Below are 16,198 nucleotides of genomic sequence, written 5' to 3'. Positions count from 1 at the left end.
GATGGCCATCTGGTTAAAGCTGATGGCCATCTAATAACCGAGCCAGCACCTTTCATGTGAGGCCCAGAGCCTGGAAACTGCTCTCTGGGACTCTGTCCCTACAATCACAGTGATTTACTTTTCACTTGAAGGAGGTTCCACACTCCTTCAAGGCTAGAGGCTATTTCCGATATCATTATGTACCTCACAGGGGCAAGTACAATTCCTTTAACATATTTGATGTACAGAATATCAGGTATGTCCAAGGAGAATTGGGAAGAACTGAGCTAATGGAGAACAGAGAAATGAGACCTCTGTGTTACCTTTTTTAAAATGAATTTTTCTCCAGTATTTTATAAATCATGAAGCAACCCAAAGCAATATGGATCCACATTCAGTAGTGGCAAATAATTCTTAACATTTAAATGCTTTGTAGAAACATAAAACACTTGAGCTAAAAAGCTCTAAGTGTTTTTTGGTCTATCTCAATTTACAAAGCAAGAAATTAAGACACAAAGACTAGCTTGTACATGGAAGAGTTAGACCTAAAGCCAAGTCTTCTGAATCCGTGTCCCGTCTTAGGCCATGCTATCTCTCGGCAGATAAAAGTGGTTTACTCCAGAGATGAATGAACCTTCTGGCTATAGCAAGTGCTGGAGGAATAGTGGAAGTAAGACTGGAAAGGTAAGGCAGGGACAGATTATCACAACTAGAGAGGCTCAATTTTCTGAATGGAAATGGGGAGCTATTACAGGTTCTTGAACAGGGGCATAGCAAGAAGAAGCATTTAGGAAGATTAACTTGGTACCAAAGTATAAAATGAAGAATAGTATCAAGGCTGGAAGACCAAACAGGAGCCTATAACAGCAGGTTAAATGGAAGAAGGTGATGATATGATCTAGGGAAATGCAAATGAAGAGATTTTAAAATAATAATAAAATAAATCTAAGAGACATGTTAAAGTTTTGTTTTGTTTGTTTTGTTTTTAATTACAAGACTCTGTACCTAACTATAGTAATCAGTATTCAAGCCTGGATTACTTGAAAAATAATGTAAAAATTTAGATATTGGGAAGCAAAGGTTATTATTTAGGAAAAAAAATAATGTCAGTTTTGAATGATGAAGTCAAGTCTCCTAAATCACTTGAGAAACTACTAAATTAGAGTTAAGGGCAAGAAATTAGGAACACATTAGTCAAAGTGAAACAGGTTAAAACTTAACTATATTTTCGGAAAGAATTCGATTTCTAAAACTTAAAATGTTTCCTTTTGTTAGCAAAAAGTAAGTATATGGTTGTTTTAAATAACTCATTTTTCATTATAGAAGCATGGCTGTTGTGTAAATATAGTATATGGCATCATATTACTTCATTGTACTTACATTTTTAAAAACCATAAAATTAGTTTAATCATTATCTTACAATTCATTTACTTTCCTGAGACATAACTCTTAGTAAAATGTAACATTTTTTAAAAACAATGTCTACTGGTAAATACTAAAACCTTTGTGCAAAGTGCACCAGAGGTTAATGATCCACCATATAAATACACAACAGATATCCTTTGGGACTTTTTCCAAGGCACAGGCTTTTCTCCCTTTTGTTTTCACTTCCTGTCAAGTTTGACATCTCAAAAGAACACCAAAGAAGCTTAAAAATTGGGTTATGTTTGTCAAAAAAGCTGCTCATTACAACTGTACCAAAGTACAAAATAAGCCTTTACTTAAAATTTGGAAAAATAATAGAAAAGAAATACACATCACATTCTCTTATATAAAAGTGATTTGGTCAAATATTTGTGCAATTGCTTTCAGAAATTTGGTAATGATTGGTGACTACAGAAAAATACTATGACAGAACCCAATTTAACAAATTGGCTATGTTTGACAACATTTAAATGAGACTCAACTTTCTTAATGACTTCTTAAAATTTAATACAAGGAAATAGTTAATAACTAGTACGTCTATGCTCTCCATATAGTAAGGAACCCTTCAAAACAGTACTGTTCAGAAGATGAGATGCATTTAATATAGGAAAACAAAAATGATACCCTAAATAGTTTAAATATACATATATTTACAAATATTTTAAGATTCACTAAATACTACGCATATCTTTTACAGCCATGATGAAGGAACAGAGACTAATTGTCCTTAAATAACTACAGAATCCAACAACATAAATGAAACAATAGTTTTCAGACACTGAACAACAAGCATCACAGGACAGTAATCCCTGAGAGAAAGAAAACCAATGGTAAACAATACCCAGGAACCAGTAAGGTAAAATTCACAGTGTCTGGCACCCAATAAAAAAATTACAAAGCAGGCAAAAAAAAAAAAAGCATAAAAATATGACCCTTATAAAGGAAAAATATCTGCCAATAGAAAGAGACCTAAAAAGACACAGATGTTAGAATTAGTAGACAGGGATTTCATAAGTTGTTATTAATTATATTCCCTACGTTCAAGAAGGTAAAGGAAAGTAACATGTTGAAGAGAGATATGGAAGGAATAAAAATGATTCAAATCAAACTTCCAATGATAAAAAATACAATGGCTAAGATTTAAAATACAGTACAGGAATAATTAAGAACTAGATGTTTTAGAAGAAAATAAATTAATGAACCTGAAGACAGCTACAGAAACTATCCAAAATGAAACAGAAAGAAATTAACATCTGGGGGGAGAAAAGAACACAGTAACAGTGAGCTATGGCACAACTTCAAGTGACCTAACTCAAAAGAGATTGGAATCCCTGAAGGAAAGGGTGAGAGGAGTCAACAAAAATATTTTAAGAAAATAATGGCCAAAACTTCCAAATTTGATGAAACTTATAAGGCCACATATTCAAGCAGAATTCTAAGCAAAAGAAACATGAAGAAAACTAAACCAAGGCATATCATAATTAAATTGACTTAAACCACAGATAAAAAGAAAATTGTAAAAGCAGCCAGAAAGAAAAGTCCCGTTACCTACAGAGAAATGAATAAGAGGCAGATTTCATCACAAACAATGCAAGCAAACAACAGCAGAGCAACATTTTTTAAGTACTGAAAGGGAAAAAAACAAAATTAAACTGTCAACTTAAAATTCTATATCCAGCAAAATATCTTTCAGAAATAAAGGTGAAATAAAAATATTTTTCAGACATTTAAAAGCTGAAAAATTCTATCACAATAGAATGTTTTTCTGTTTTTATTTTTTGTTTTTTATTAAAGTTCTGCAGGCAGAAGGAAAACAATACACATCAGATGGAAATATGGATCCACACAAGGAATGAAGAGCACTGAAATGGTAAATATGTAAGTAAAAATACTTCTTTTACTCTTTAAAAGATAATTGACGTTTTAAAGCAAAAGTAATGTAGGGTTAGTAAAATGCTGAAGTAAAACGCATGACACAAAGGTTGTGATGAAGGTTGGGGAAGGGGAAATGGAAGTACACTGTTTTAAGGTTCTTATGTGCGAAGTGGTGTAATACTACTTAAAGGTAAACTATGGGAATGTAAAGATGTACATTATAAATCATAAAGCAACCAACTACAAAATAAAACAAAAAAAAGAAGTATAGACAGTAAGTTTACAAAGAAGATAAAATGGAAAGAAATATTCAATCCAAAAGAAGTCAGAAAAAAAGGAAAAGGGGAAAAAAGAAGAGATGGAACATACAGAAAACAAGTAGTAAGATGGAAAATTTAAACCCAACCATACCAATAATGACATTAAATTTAAATGTTCTAAGCATCCCAATTAAAAGGCAGAGATTGTCAGACTGGAGTAACAAAGGCAAGACCCAACTATTTGCTGCCTATAAGAAATCAACTTTAAGTATAAAGACAAAAATAGGCTAAAAGTAAAAGAATGGGAAAAAATATGCTATACTAATTTTTAAAAAAGCTGGAGTAGTTTTACTAATATCACACAAAGTAATTTTCAGAGGAAAGAATATAATCAGGGATAAAGAGGGATATTTTGCAATGATTAAGCGGTAAATTCATCAAGAAGGCATTACAATTCTAATTGTTTATGCACCTAAATTCTATATGTAAGACACTGGACTAGGTATTGTGGGAGAGATTTTTTTCTTTTAAAGTAAAGCAGAAGTTTTGCCCTTGAGGATCTCTCTAACCCTCTGCCCCTCCTCCTAGTCTCTTTCTCTCTTGAATCTGCCCCCCCCCCCCGCCCTCCCGCCCTGCATTCCAAGCTCCTCCGGAGGACCCTCTTAGTCTCTTTAATCTCCTGATCACCTACCTCAGGCAGTGAAGACTCTGGTCCCCAGTCCCCAGTCCTTTGGTCTATCACATGTCCCGGGTGACCTCATCGCTCACTCAGCCTCTTGGTTCCTTGACCTCCTCTTTGTTAACGGTCTTCACCTCCATTCCAAATCAGTCCTGCACTCCCAAGATTCTTTCTTAGAATACAAATTACCCACAAATGTTCTATCTCTGGAATATTAAATTGAATCATATCACTCTGACTACCACCTCTTCCTTTCACCCTCACTGTCACTCTTGCTACACCTACTAAATTTCATTAAAAGCTCCTGTTTCTCAAAACCTCTGCTTTCTCTACCAATCTTCTATCTCCTATATGCAGGTGAAATTCTAAACCATAACACTAGTTTCTCTCTGATCAACTTCCTCACCTTAATTGCTCCATTAATCATTCTACTGAATCTGCTTAGCCAAACCCCAATATTCTCGTTTAATCGAGCCGTACACCTTTTCTAATCCTACACCTAACTTCTAGGTGCTGCTGAAAAACTAATACCACCACACAGAGCTGGGATGGCACTACAAAGTCAGAATTTCTACCCTCAAAATTGTCTTCATGCTGCCAGGCAATCCTCTTATCTTTCACCAGTCAGCTCTATTATTCTCCTCGGCAACAATTTCAAATTGTGTCCACTGTCTTCAAAATTCCAACTCTATCACTTTGCACTCCTCCCCCCACCTCATGTACTCAACCTCAGCAAATTACCTCAAGCTCTATTTCATTTTTTAAGTCATTAAATGGACACTTCCTCAATTTCCCACCATGGCACTCATATACAATCTTGTAACTGCTTCCATTTTTTCCATTTTGCCATGCAGTATTTCCCATCCCACCTTGCCTCTCCTCAAACAAGAGATGACATCTATTCAAGGCGACCCCTTGAATCTGGGCAGGCCCTGTGACTGCTTTGATCAACGAAATACAGCTTTCAGCTATGGTTCTTTTGGTCCAAAGAAGCCTTTTGGAAGTCAGCTGCTATGTAAGAAACATGAGTACCCTAAAATCAAAATGCTACGAGATGCACAGATTCTCACGTGAGGAGGGAAAATGAGAGGGAGAGGTGAGCACGTACCAAGTAGCAGCAAGGTGCCAGACTTGTGAGTTAAGAAGCACGTTGGAAGTTGATCCTGTCCCAGATACCTGCTGACACTATATGGTCAGGGATGAACCACCCAGTTAAGCTCTTCCCAAATACCCAACCCATGGAATCATGAGCAAAATAAAATGGTTGTTTTAAGTCACTAATGTGTTGTCCAGCAATAGAGAACATTCCCAATGGCTCTTTTCCATCAGCTTTTAATCCTTCCTTTCCCATCTTAAAAAACAATATTCTCTCCATCTCACACACCTGCAGCTATATTTTTACTTCCCTTCATAGAGAACATTCTTGTAAGAGCTGTCTACAATCACCTGGGTAGAGCTCAATGCTCATAATACCAATATGGGCCAGTGAGCTGTGTCCTCCACAACTAAACTGGGAACAACAGCTTGACTCGGAGTTAGGGGCCAGGGAGAAAGCGAAAAGAAAATTAAACCAGCAACTTTCATTAGCTTGAAAAAAAGAAGAAAAAAAAAGAATCAAGAGAGATATTTTGGCTGTAGAGGTCCCTACTAGGAAGTGAGGGGTCCTAGCCCTACACTGGGTACCCCAGCCTAGAACACCAGTCCCATGAAGAGGTGTTCCCACAACAGCTGGCTATGAAAATCAGCAGGGGGTCAGTGCAGTGAGACAGAGGGATGCTGCACACCCAGATGTCCTCTTAAAGGGCTGAAGCACAGACTCACTCACTCACAAACACCCACCCTAAACTCCAGAGAAGGGATAGCAGCCAGAGAAAAACTGAATTGTCTGGCTGCAGGGGAAGCTCTCTCTGGAACTAAAGTGCTAGCAGCAGCCATTGTTCCTTTGATGAGCGCCCCCACCCCCAACACACACACACAGCCTTCAGGAACAGGCACAAAATCAGAGTCTCCATCAACCTGGCTAACACTGCTCTTTCACCCCCACCCTGGTGATTCCCTGAGATCCCACCCCATCGAATTCATATGCCTTACCCCAACTTTTTTCAGTGGCTAATCCACACAAGCAGCAAGCCTAGGCCCATGTTGCAGACATTCTTAAAATCTCTCAAAGGTCCACAAACCCCAAACAAGTAGTAGCTGGCCTCAGTGTGCCCTGTACCTCTTACTGAACAGCCACAAGCCTGGCACTATTGGCAGCCAGCCATGGTTCATAGCGTATCCATGCCCAAGCACCACTGAGCCCAGTAACACAGTTGCCAACCACTGATCACTTTGTAGCTCTCTACCAGGTGGTCCTTGGCCAGACCCAGGCAGTGGTGAACCTTGAATGCCACGGAAGTCCCAGAAACAATATATCAGGTGACCAGCCTCAGATCACACTGCAGCACCACCCAATTAGTGCCACAAATGACAAATCCAAAGGGTGGACTCAGCAGGCACCAGAGCCCTGCTAAAGCAAATCCCGTTCTTTGGCATCAGCCTCTGCACAACAGTTTGTCCACTGAAGTCACGGCCAGTCCCCACAGTCAGTCAGCATGTAAGTCAATCCCACCCACTGATGTGTCAACAGCAATCGAAGTTCAACTACAACAGGAAAGCACATAAAACCAACACCAGGGACAAACCTGGAGCATCCAACTCAGGTGAACAGGAAGAATGCACCAGAGTTGCACAGAACACCAACTACATAAAGACACTGCTGAAACTGGGAGATATAGCAGGTATACGTAATACAAAGAAACAATTACAGGGAGGCAAACAATTGAGTAGACAAAGAAATATGTCCCAAATTAGAGACTAGGACAAAACTCCAGAAAAACAACTAAACAAAATGGAGACAAAAATTTTCCAGATACAGAGTTCAAACCACTGGTTATAAAGACATTCGATTAACTTAGGGGAAAAATAGATGATCTCAGTGAGAATTTACACAAGAAAGGAAACTAAGAGATAGAAATCATTAAAAAACAAACAAACAAACAAACACCAGAAATGAAGAATTACATGGAATCAAAGCAGATCAGATGAAGCAGAGGATCAAATCAGTGGAAAACAATGTAGTGGAAAACACCCAATCAGAACATCAAAAAGAAAAAAGAATTTCAAAACATGAGGACAATTTAAAGAATTTGTGGGGAAAAATTAAGGGTACTAACACTTGCATCATAGGAGTACCAGAAGGAGAAGAGATAAGAAAGGTACTGGAAACCTATTTGAAGAAATAATGATTGAGAACTTCCCTAACCTGATGAAGGAATTAGACATGCAAGCCCAGGAAGCACAGAGAGTCCCAAACAAGATGAAATCCAAGAGGCCCACACAAAGGCACATCATAATTAAAATGCCAAAGGTAAAAGACAAAGAGAAAATCTTAACAGCAGCAAGAGAAAAGCAGTTCGTTACCTACAAAGGAGCTCCTATAAGCTTGTCAGGTGATTTCTCAACAGTAGATGTACAGACCAGAGAGGATTTGACACAAAATATTCAAAGTGATGAAAAGGAAGGACCTACAACCAAGACTATTCTACCCAGCGAAACTATCATTTAGAATTAAAGGCGAGATAAATAGCTTCCAAGATAAGAGAAAGCTAAAGGAGTTCATGACCACCAAACCAGTATTACAAGAAATATTAAAGGGACTTCTTTAAGTAGAAGAAAAATATTAAAAATATGAGTAAGAAAATCTAAAGAAAACAAATTCTCACTGACAACCGAAAACACATAATAAAAGCAGTGGATCAACCAACACTAAAGCTTAAAGGTTAAAAGGCGAAAGTAGGAAGATTACGTGTAATTACAGCAGTAAATTAAGGGATAGACACAAATGCACACAGAAAAGAAGTAAAAAATAATTTCAAAACATAAACATGCAGAGGGTGAGTAAAAATGGTCGCGATTTTAGAATGTGTTCAAACTTATGTGACCATAAACTTAAAATAGACTGCTATAAATATAGCTTAGTATATATGAAGCACATGGTCACTACAAACTCAAAATCTAAAGAGAGATACAAGAAATAGAGAAAGGAATCCAAAGAAAAAACTACCGAAAGTCATCAATGCACAAGAGATCAAAAGAATAACAAAGGAACAGAGAAGAACTACAAAAACAATCCGAAAACAATTAATAAAATGGCAATAACGACATACTTATAATTACTTTAAATGTAAATGGACTGAATGCTCCAATCAAAAGATGAATGGATGTTAGTAGAGTAGCAAGATACAAAATTAATATTCAGAAATCAGTTGCATTTCTATACATCAATAACAAACTATCAGAATGAGAAATTAAGAAAGCAGTCTCATTTACAGTTGCTTCAAAAACTATAAAATACTTATGAATAAATTTAACCAAAGAAGTAAAAGACCTGTACTCAGAAAATTATAAGACCCTGAAGAGAGAAATTAAAGAAGATACAAATAAATGGAAACACATACCGTGATCATGGATAGGAAGAATTAATTTAGTTAAAATGTCCATACTGCCTAAGACAATATACAGATTCAACACAATCCCTATCAAATTACCAAGGACACTTTTCACAGAAATAAAACATATAATCCTAAAATGTATATGGAACCATAAAAGACCCCGAGTAGCCACGGCAATCTTGAGAAATAAGAACAAAGTGGGAGATACCGTGATACCTGACATCAAATCATATTTCTAGACTATAGTAATCAAAATAGCATGGTACTAGCATAAAAACAGACACATAGATCAGTGGAACAGAATAGAGAGCCCAGAAATAAATCCATGCTTATATGGTCATTTAATCTATGACAATGGGAGCAAGAATTTACATTGGGATAAAGACAGTCTATTCAATAAATGGTGCTGGAAAACCTGGACAGATACATGCAAAAAAATGAAGCTGGACCACTTCCTTACACCATACACAAGAATAAATTCAAAATGTGTTAAAGACTTAAATGTAAGATCTGAAACTATAAATCTCCTAGAAGAAAATATAGACATTACCCTTAGTAATATTTTTACTGATATATCCCCTCGAGCAAGGGAAGTAAAAGAAAAAAATAAACATATGGGATTACATCAAACTAAAAAGGTTTTCACAGCAAAGGAACCCACCAATAAAACAAAAAGGCATCCTACTGAATGGGAGAAGATATTTGTCAATGATACATCGGATAAGGGGTTAATATTCAAAATTATAAACTCATTCAACTCAACATCAAAAAAAACAAAAAACCAATTAAAAAATGGGCAGAGGATATAAAGAGACATTTTTCTAAAGAGGACATACAGATGGCAAATAGACATATGAAAAAATGCTCAACCTCACTAATCACTAGAGAAATGCAAATAAAAACCACAATGAGATACTACCTCACTCCAGTCAGAATGGTTATCATCAATAAATCAACAAACAACAAGTGCTGGCAAGGATGTGGAAAAAATGGATCCCTCATGCACTGCTGGTGGGATTACAGACTGGTGCAATCACTATGGAAAACAACATGGAGGTACCTCAAAAAACTGGAAATGGAACTACCTTATGACTCAGCAATTCCACTCTTAGGTATCTATCCAGAGAAATCCAAAACACCAATTTGAAACAATTTATGCAGCCCTATGCTTATTGCAGCGCTATTCATAACAGCCAAGACATGGAAACAACTGAAATGCCCATAGGTAGATGACTGGATTAAGAAACTGTGGTACATTTATACAATGGAGTATTACTTGGCCATAAAGAAGAATGAAATCTTACCATTTGCAACGATGTGGATGGACCTAGAGAACATTATGCTAAGTGAAGTAAGTCAGACAGAGAAAGACAAATACCATATGATCTCACTTATACGTGTAATCTAAAGAAAAGAATAAATGAACACGCTAATCAGAAACAGTCTCAGAGATATACAGAAAAAACTGAGGGTTGCTAGATGGGAGGGGGGTGGGGATGAGGGAGAAGGTGAGGGGATTAGAAAGCACCATCGGTAACCACAAGATTGCCACGGGGATACAAAAGACAGTGTGGGGAATATAATCAGTAATGTTGTAAAGATTTTGTAGGGTATCCGATGGACACTTGTCTTATTAGGGAGACCACTTCACCGACGTTGTAGGTGCCTGACCACTGCAGTGCACACCTGAAGCTGAAGCTGAATAATAATGAATGCCAAGTATAATTTAATATATATATGTATATATACATATGAATATATATATATATATATATATATATATATATATATATATATTCACAGGATGTGGAGTACAGCATAAGGAATAGAGTCAGTGCATTTATTGTTAACATCTATATGCGACGTCAGAGGGGTAGTAGATTGGGGGAAGGGGTTATCACTTTGTGAGGGGTATAAATGTCTATTACATTGTTTTGTACACCTCAAACTAAAAAAAGAAAAAGAAAACAAAAGGAAAATAAAAAAGATGAATGGATAAAGAAGTGATACATACATACAATGGAATACTACTTGACCATAAAAAATAAAATAAAATCTTGCCACTTGTGACAACATGGATCAAACTAAAGGTAATTATGTTAAGTGAAATAAGTCAGACAGAAAGACAAATATCATACGATTTCACTTACATGAAATCTAAAAAATGAAATAAATGAACAAACAAAACAGAAACAAACTCATAGATACAGAAAAGAAACTGATGGTTACCAGAAGGGAGAAGGGTTGGGGGCTGGGTGAAAAGAAATGAAGGGATTAAGAAGTACAAATTGGAATAGATGAGTCCCAAACAAGAGAGTCCCAAACGTACACCCGAAACTAATATAATATTGAATGTCAACTGTAATTAAAAAATAAAAAAATATCAAACATCAAAAAAAAGTTCTTTCATTAAATTATTTGGCGGGGGGAGGTAAGTAGTGCTTCACTTAATGCTTCCCTTGGTACAGCACTTTGAATATGTTTTTATCAATGTATGCGCTTATGAATCATTATCATTTAATGAGAAATTCTTGTGATACAGAATCAAATGATTATCAAAATTTGTGCTAATTCTTGATCTGGGTGTTGGTGACATGGGTGTGTTCAATTCGTGAAAAATTCATTGAACTGTAACTTGTGATATATACTTTTCACTATATAAATTATAATTCAGTTTAAAAAAAAGCTTAACGTCTGTGAAAGTTCAAATATCTATGGAATGTCCCTTCTCTAAAATGTCAATTCTCACAGGAAAAATTCACAGTATTCTATTTGTGTGGCATGACTTATCTACCACTCTATTCTTTTTATGATTTAAAAATACGTGATTTTTTAAAAATGCAGAAATTAAATATATGACAATAAAAATAGTCTACAATTATATGCCCTAAAGATACACTATGCTTAGGCTTTAAATTCAGAGGTTTATGACTTCCACGTCATTTTATTATTAATAACATGTATTCTCTTCCATATTTTGGGCAAGTCACTTTTTCTCCAAAAACACTCAAAAATAAAGGAATACTGTTTAGAATCCTAGAGCACTATTAAATGTATTAAACAGGCTTGTGTGCAAGCAATTTTTAAACCGTAAACATCTACTATTTCCTGAACAATTTTCAGAGTTCATGTCTTTTATGTATCCTCACAATGTCTACCCCAATGCAAGGCATATACCAGATGTATCTGGATGGAAATAAAATTAATTCTCTAAAAGAAATGGGAATAGTCACTTTCAGATGATACAGTAAATGTCTCCATTTCAATTTCTACAAGGAAAGGGCACATCATCCTCTGAAAAGTACTCTCTACTTATTTTATTCATTTCTTTATTTATTTTTGCTACTTTCTTTTAATCTGTCAGATTCTCAGTTTTCTCCTAACTGCTCCTTTTCTTATAAAATGGAAGCTCCTGTAAAGGAGTTAACTAAATTCAATAATAGCAATGGAACGTTTTTCTATCAACTTCTCCTACTTCTCTCCTTTTCTATCCACTCTGTCTATATGGCAACACAAGAAAACTCTAAGAAATAAGTTATCTCTTAGCCATTAAGTTTTTAAAACATCAGTAAATTAAGGTTACATGTACAAATTAGGATTCTAATGTAATTAAAGTCTTAATTTTTTTCACTGCCATTTCTATATACTGGCATACAAGTAAATAAAAAGACATATACTTAGCATGCCACAGTTTCAAAAAAAACCAACCCTATATTAATCAACAAATCTGATGATTCACAGTTTTACTCAACTACACAGATTTAAAGAGCTTAATAAAAGAACTTCAAACAAATATTTTTCTATTACTACACAGAAAATGCCACCTTTACTAAAACAAATCTTATCAATAGCTTATATGCTATAAACAGGATACCTAGAAAATATGATTTGTGCCCTATCTGTAATGCTACAAACATTAATTGTAATTAACAATAGTGCAGTTTTTTGGACTAACAGCAGGGCAAAAAATAAAAAATAATCCAACTAAAGTAACTACACTATTTAAAATCATCTAAGTTAGGATAATCTCAAAACTTTTATCGTTTTGTTAGATTTAAGAGCAGACATTTACATTTTCAAATACAATACCTCTATTTTAAGCAAATGAGCAAAATATTTTATAAAGAATTCGGCTTTCTTTTAAAGTGCCATGCTTTAAGAAAAGCTTTTCCTAAAAAAATCACTATGTCAGATGGTCTGGGGAGCTCAAATAAAAGAAAACTCCCTTCTAATATTCCACTTGATTCTTGGGCTGTACACCGAAAACACATTATTCATGAAAATTGCATATTTGCTCTTGAGGCAAATTTTAACTCATACCTCCCACTAACAGATAACTGTTAGCCATATGCATATAAATATCTTTAATTATTTTAGCTAGTTACTTACTGAGAGCCATGCAAGGGATTCCATGATTCGATGTTCACATCGTTCTAAATGTTTTATCATGTCTCTGGTCAAGTTGGCTTCTGCTTTGATAAAACTTTCAATCACTTTGTAAAAATCAAAGGCTTTTAAATTAAGTACATTCAGAATCCATGGGAAGGACAAATCTGTTCCAGTATCAAGATTCTGAGATGTACTTCCTAAAAATGAAAGAAAAAATGTAACTTAGGTATGAAATGAACTATGTATTTTTCGGTTGGAAGGTTTTATCAAACAAAAAGTAAAACATAGTAGAAAGACTAAACAAAAAATATATTTAGAGCAGAATTTTTTGTTCTGGAGCCTACAGACTCCTAGAAAATAGGTTTCAAAATTTTGAGTGTATGTGTGCATGTTTTTCCTTGACAGAGGGTTCATAACTTGTATCAAATTGTCAAAGGTTTAAATAACCCAAACTATCAGAGACAGGTTTAACATCTAACCAGCAATGCATTAGTACCCATTTTAACTGTCTCATTAATCCTTGGTCGGGGGAGGGAAGGATTCTTTAAGATTTTGCTAATTTGATTGATTAGAAAATGGTTATCTCTTTTAAACGTGCATTTCTTAATTATTAATGAGGATTCACAGTTTTTCATATTTGTTTACTAATTTAAGTTTCTCTTTCATTGTATATTTGTATCATTAGATAAATCTTCTTTTGCAAACAGAAGTATTTAACATTTGCAACATTATTTGCAAAATAATACATGTTTAAAATTCTATTTAAAAAATCACTCTCAGTGGCTTCTTTTATGTGAATCTGGTGGATTCTGGCGCCAACCTCTGGTCACATGATCTTAAGAATCTAGAGCAGTGTTTCCATATGAATGGACGCTACTCCTTAGTACTCACTCCATTGGATTTTAAAATCTCATAAATCTTTGAAGGGGTTTCAACAAGTACACTGCCTGGATTCGATATAGCCCAGAACAAGAGCCTAGTGAAATACTGCTCCCAAGATGACCTGAAATAATTCAGATAGTAAGCCAGTTAAATGGTTTATGGTGACCAATTATGTTCTTCAGTATATACTGATCTAAAATATGTAATTCTTCTTAACTCCACCCCCCCCAAAAAAACACACCACACCTTAGATAAGTTTCTTTTTAACTTTAAGTTAAACTAAAATGTTTATTTACTAAAATTTAACTTACTGCTATATGTAGCCATTACAACCTCAAGAGCGCATGCCAACAAAGACATATGAAAGATGTTGTCATTCAGGAGTTTGCTAAAGGAAAAGAAAAAAATAATTATTCTTGAAACATTTACTTCTATACAAAGAAATTGTTTTCCTAAAACTAAAAAATTTACCTAAAATTTTGAATGGATAATCGTTCTTCTTCCTGAAACAGATACGAAATAATGTTTAACTGAAACCTTTTTTGTATCAGCATTAAATTTGTCTTCTATTATTTTCTTTGAAACTTACTGATTTAAGCATGGATTCCATTACTCGGTAATACAGTCGAACTCCAAGTTTGTATCGCTACAAACAAAGAAAACGAATTAGATTCTACTATTTCAGAAAATTACAATAATTAATTTTTAAAAAGTTTTCTCCTGAAATACATTTCAGAATCTTATTAGGAATTATAGCTCAAGAAATCACAAACGTTAGCTTGTCTAAACTCAAAGCTTAAGTATAAAATGACATTCCCCAAAAATTATCAAGAGGGGAGGTCCAGCATTTTGTTTTCCTCCATTCCATTTATGTCTACATCATATATAATTTTATAATATATATAAATATATAAATATGTATAATATAAAATTATATATATATCACATATATAATACTTTATATTATGTGTGTGTATGTATGTGTGTGTGTGTATATGTATATATAACACACATGGTACTATTTTACATATTAATGTAATATTTTTTGTGACCTAGGACATGTATTTTCAAGATAGCTGTCTAGGGTTCAAAAAATAGTCTCTGTCCATAAAACTGGCAAAGGCAAAAATCATATTCAACTGATCTTAGCAGCAAAGAGTTTTAATCAATAATTAGTTCCCATTAGAGTTTGAAGAATAACCAAATTTGAGAGATACACACATGCAGACACATACATGCTAACACACAAACCATATTCCTTCATTTCAAATTATGAGCACAAATTTTGTATACAAAGAAAATGAACTTCTAAATACAATTGTTTAAAACACTCATGGCATCAAACATAACCTCACTACACTAAAATAAATGTGTATAGCAGAATACAGTTTTCAAACATATTTTATATTATATTATCTCATTAATGCCACACAACAAAGCAGAACAAATATAAAAACCTGAATCTCAGAGAATTTAAATGACTGATTTTAACGTTAGAACCAGACGGTTCTAATCCAGAGCTCATACTCTTACCCAATAAATTAGTTTCAGATTTTCCGAAATAATAGTAATAGTAAAAATAGTATTACTGATAAATGGCATGTATAATATGATCCCATTCATGTAAGTATATGCATACGTGAATATTCCTAAGTGTAGAAGTCAGAGCAAATGCAACAAAAATTTAACAGTATCAAAAATTTTAACTTTTTTCTTACTTGATTTTTCTAAACTTTTCTACATATTTACTTTCTGTTTTTATAATGGAGCTATTTTATAAATAGCAGCATACACGGACAGCAAGCATAGAGTATCTGTCAGTATTTTATACTATTGGACAAATACCATAATAGCAGTTACACATTTTGGACAGATGTATACATTCGAAATATAGTGGCAGTAATCAAAATGAACTCAAGTTACCTGTGACCCAATTTCTATACATCCCTGTCCCACAGCTTTAGCAAATTTCTCTTTAAAGATATATCCAATATCTTTCACTCTCTTCAGGATACTTTCCTTCGGATTCACTGTACAGTTCTTTAACAAGGAAAAACAAAAATCAATATGGAGGATATTGTTTAATCAAAATTAACATATTGTCTATATGATTTTTCACTTTCAAATGTTTATACTGTGGAAACATTTCTACAATAATAAGTAAACACAACTTCTAAAAAACTTGAAGATACAGAATTTAATTTTCATACTGTAGT

At 34.4% G+C, this 16,198-nt stretch overlaps 1 protein-coding gene across 3 annotated transcripts in view; it reads right to left on the bottom strand.

Moving 5' to 3' along the window:
- RB1 (RB transcriptional corepressor 1) overlaps nt 1–16,198 on the bottom strand; it is a 160,362-nt gene that overhangs the window by 58,475 nt on the left and 85,689 nt on the right. For 2 of the 3 annotated variants that reach the window (XM_081046855.1, XM_081046857.1), the window contains exons 13-17: nt 15,906–16,022; nt 14,572–14,628; nt 14,454–14,485; nt 14,294–14,370; nt 13,101–13,297 (exon numbers count right to left, since the gene is read on the bottom strand). In XM_081046855.1, the coding sequence (XP_080902981.1) occupies nt 13,101–13,297; nt 14,294–14,370; nt 14,454–14,485; nt 14,572–14,628; nt 15,906–16,022 (480 nt within the window). Of the gene's footprint in view, nt 1–13,100; nt 13,298–14,293; nt 14,371–14,453; nt 14,486–14,571; nt 14,629–15,905; nt 16,023–16,198 lie in introns of those variants that run through there. The other variant, XM_081046856.1, reaches the window with a different exon arrangement.

This window comes from Rhinolophus hipposideros (assembly GCF_964194185.1).
Source record: "Rhinolophus hipposideros genome assembly, chromosome: 4".
Lineage (NCBI taxonomy): Eukaryota > Metazoa > Chordata > Mammalia > Chiroptera > Rhinolophidae > Rhinolophus > Rhinolophus hipposideros.
The sequence above is the reverse complement of the archived record's forward strand: the minus strand, read 5'-3'. Positions and strand labels throughout refer to the sequence as shown.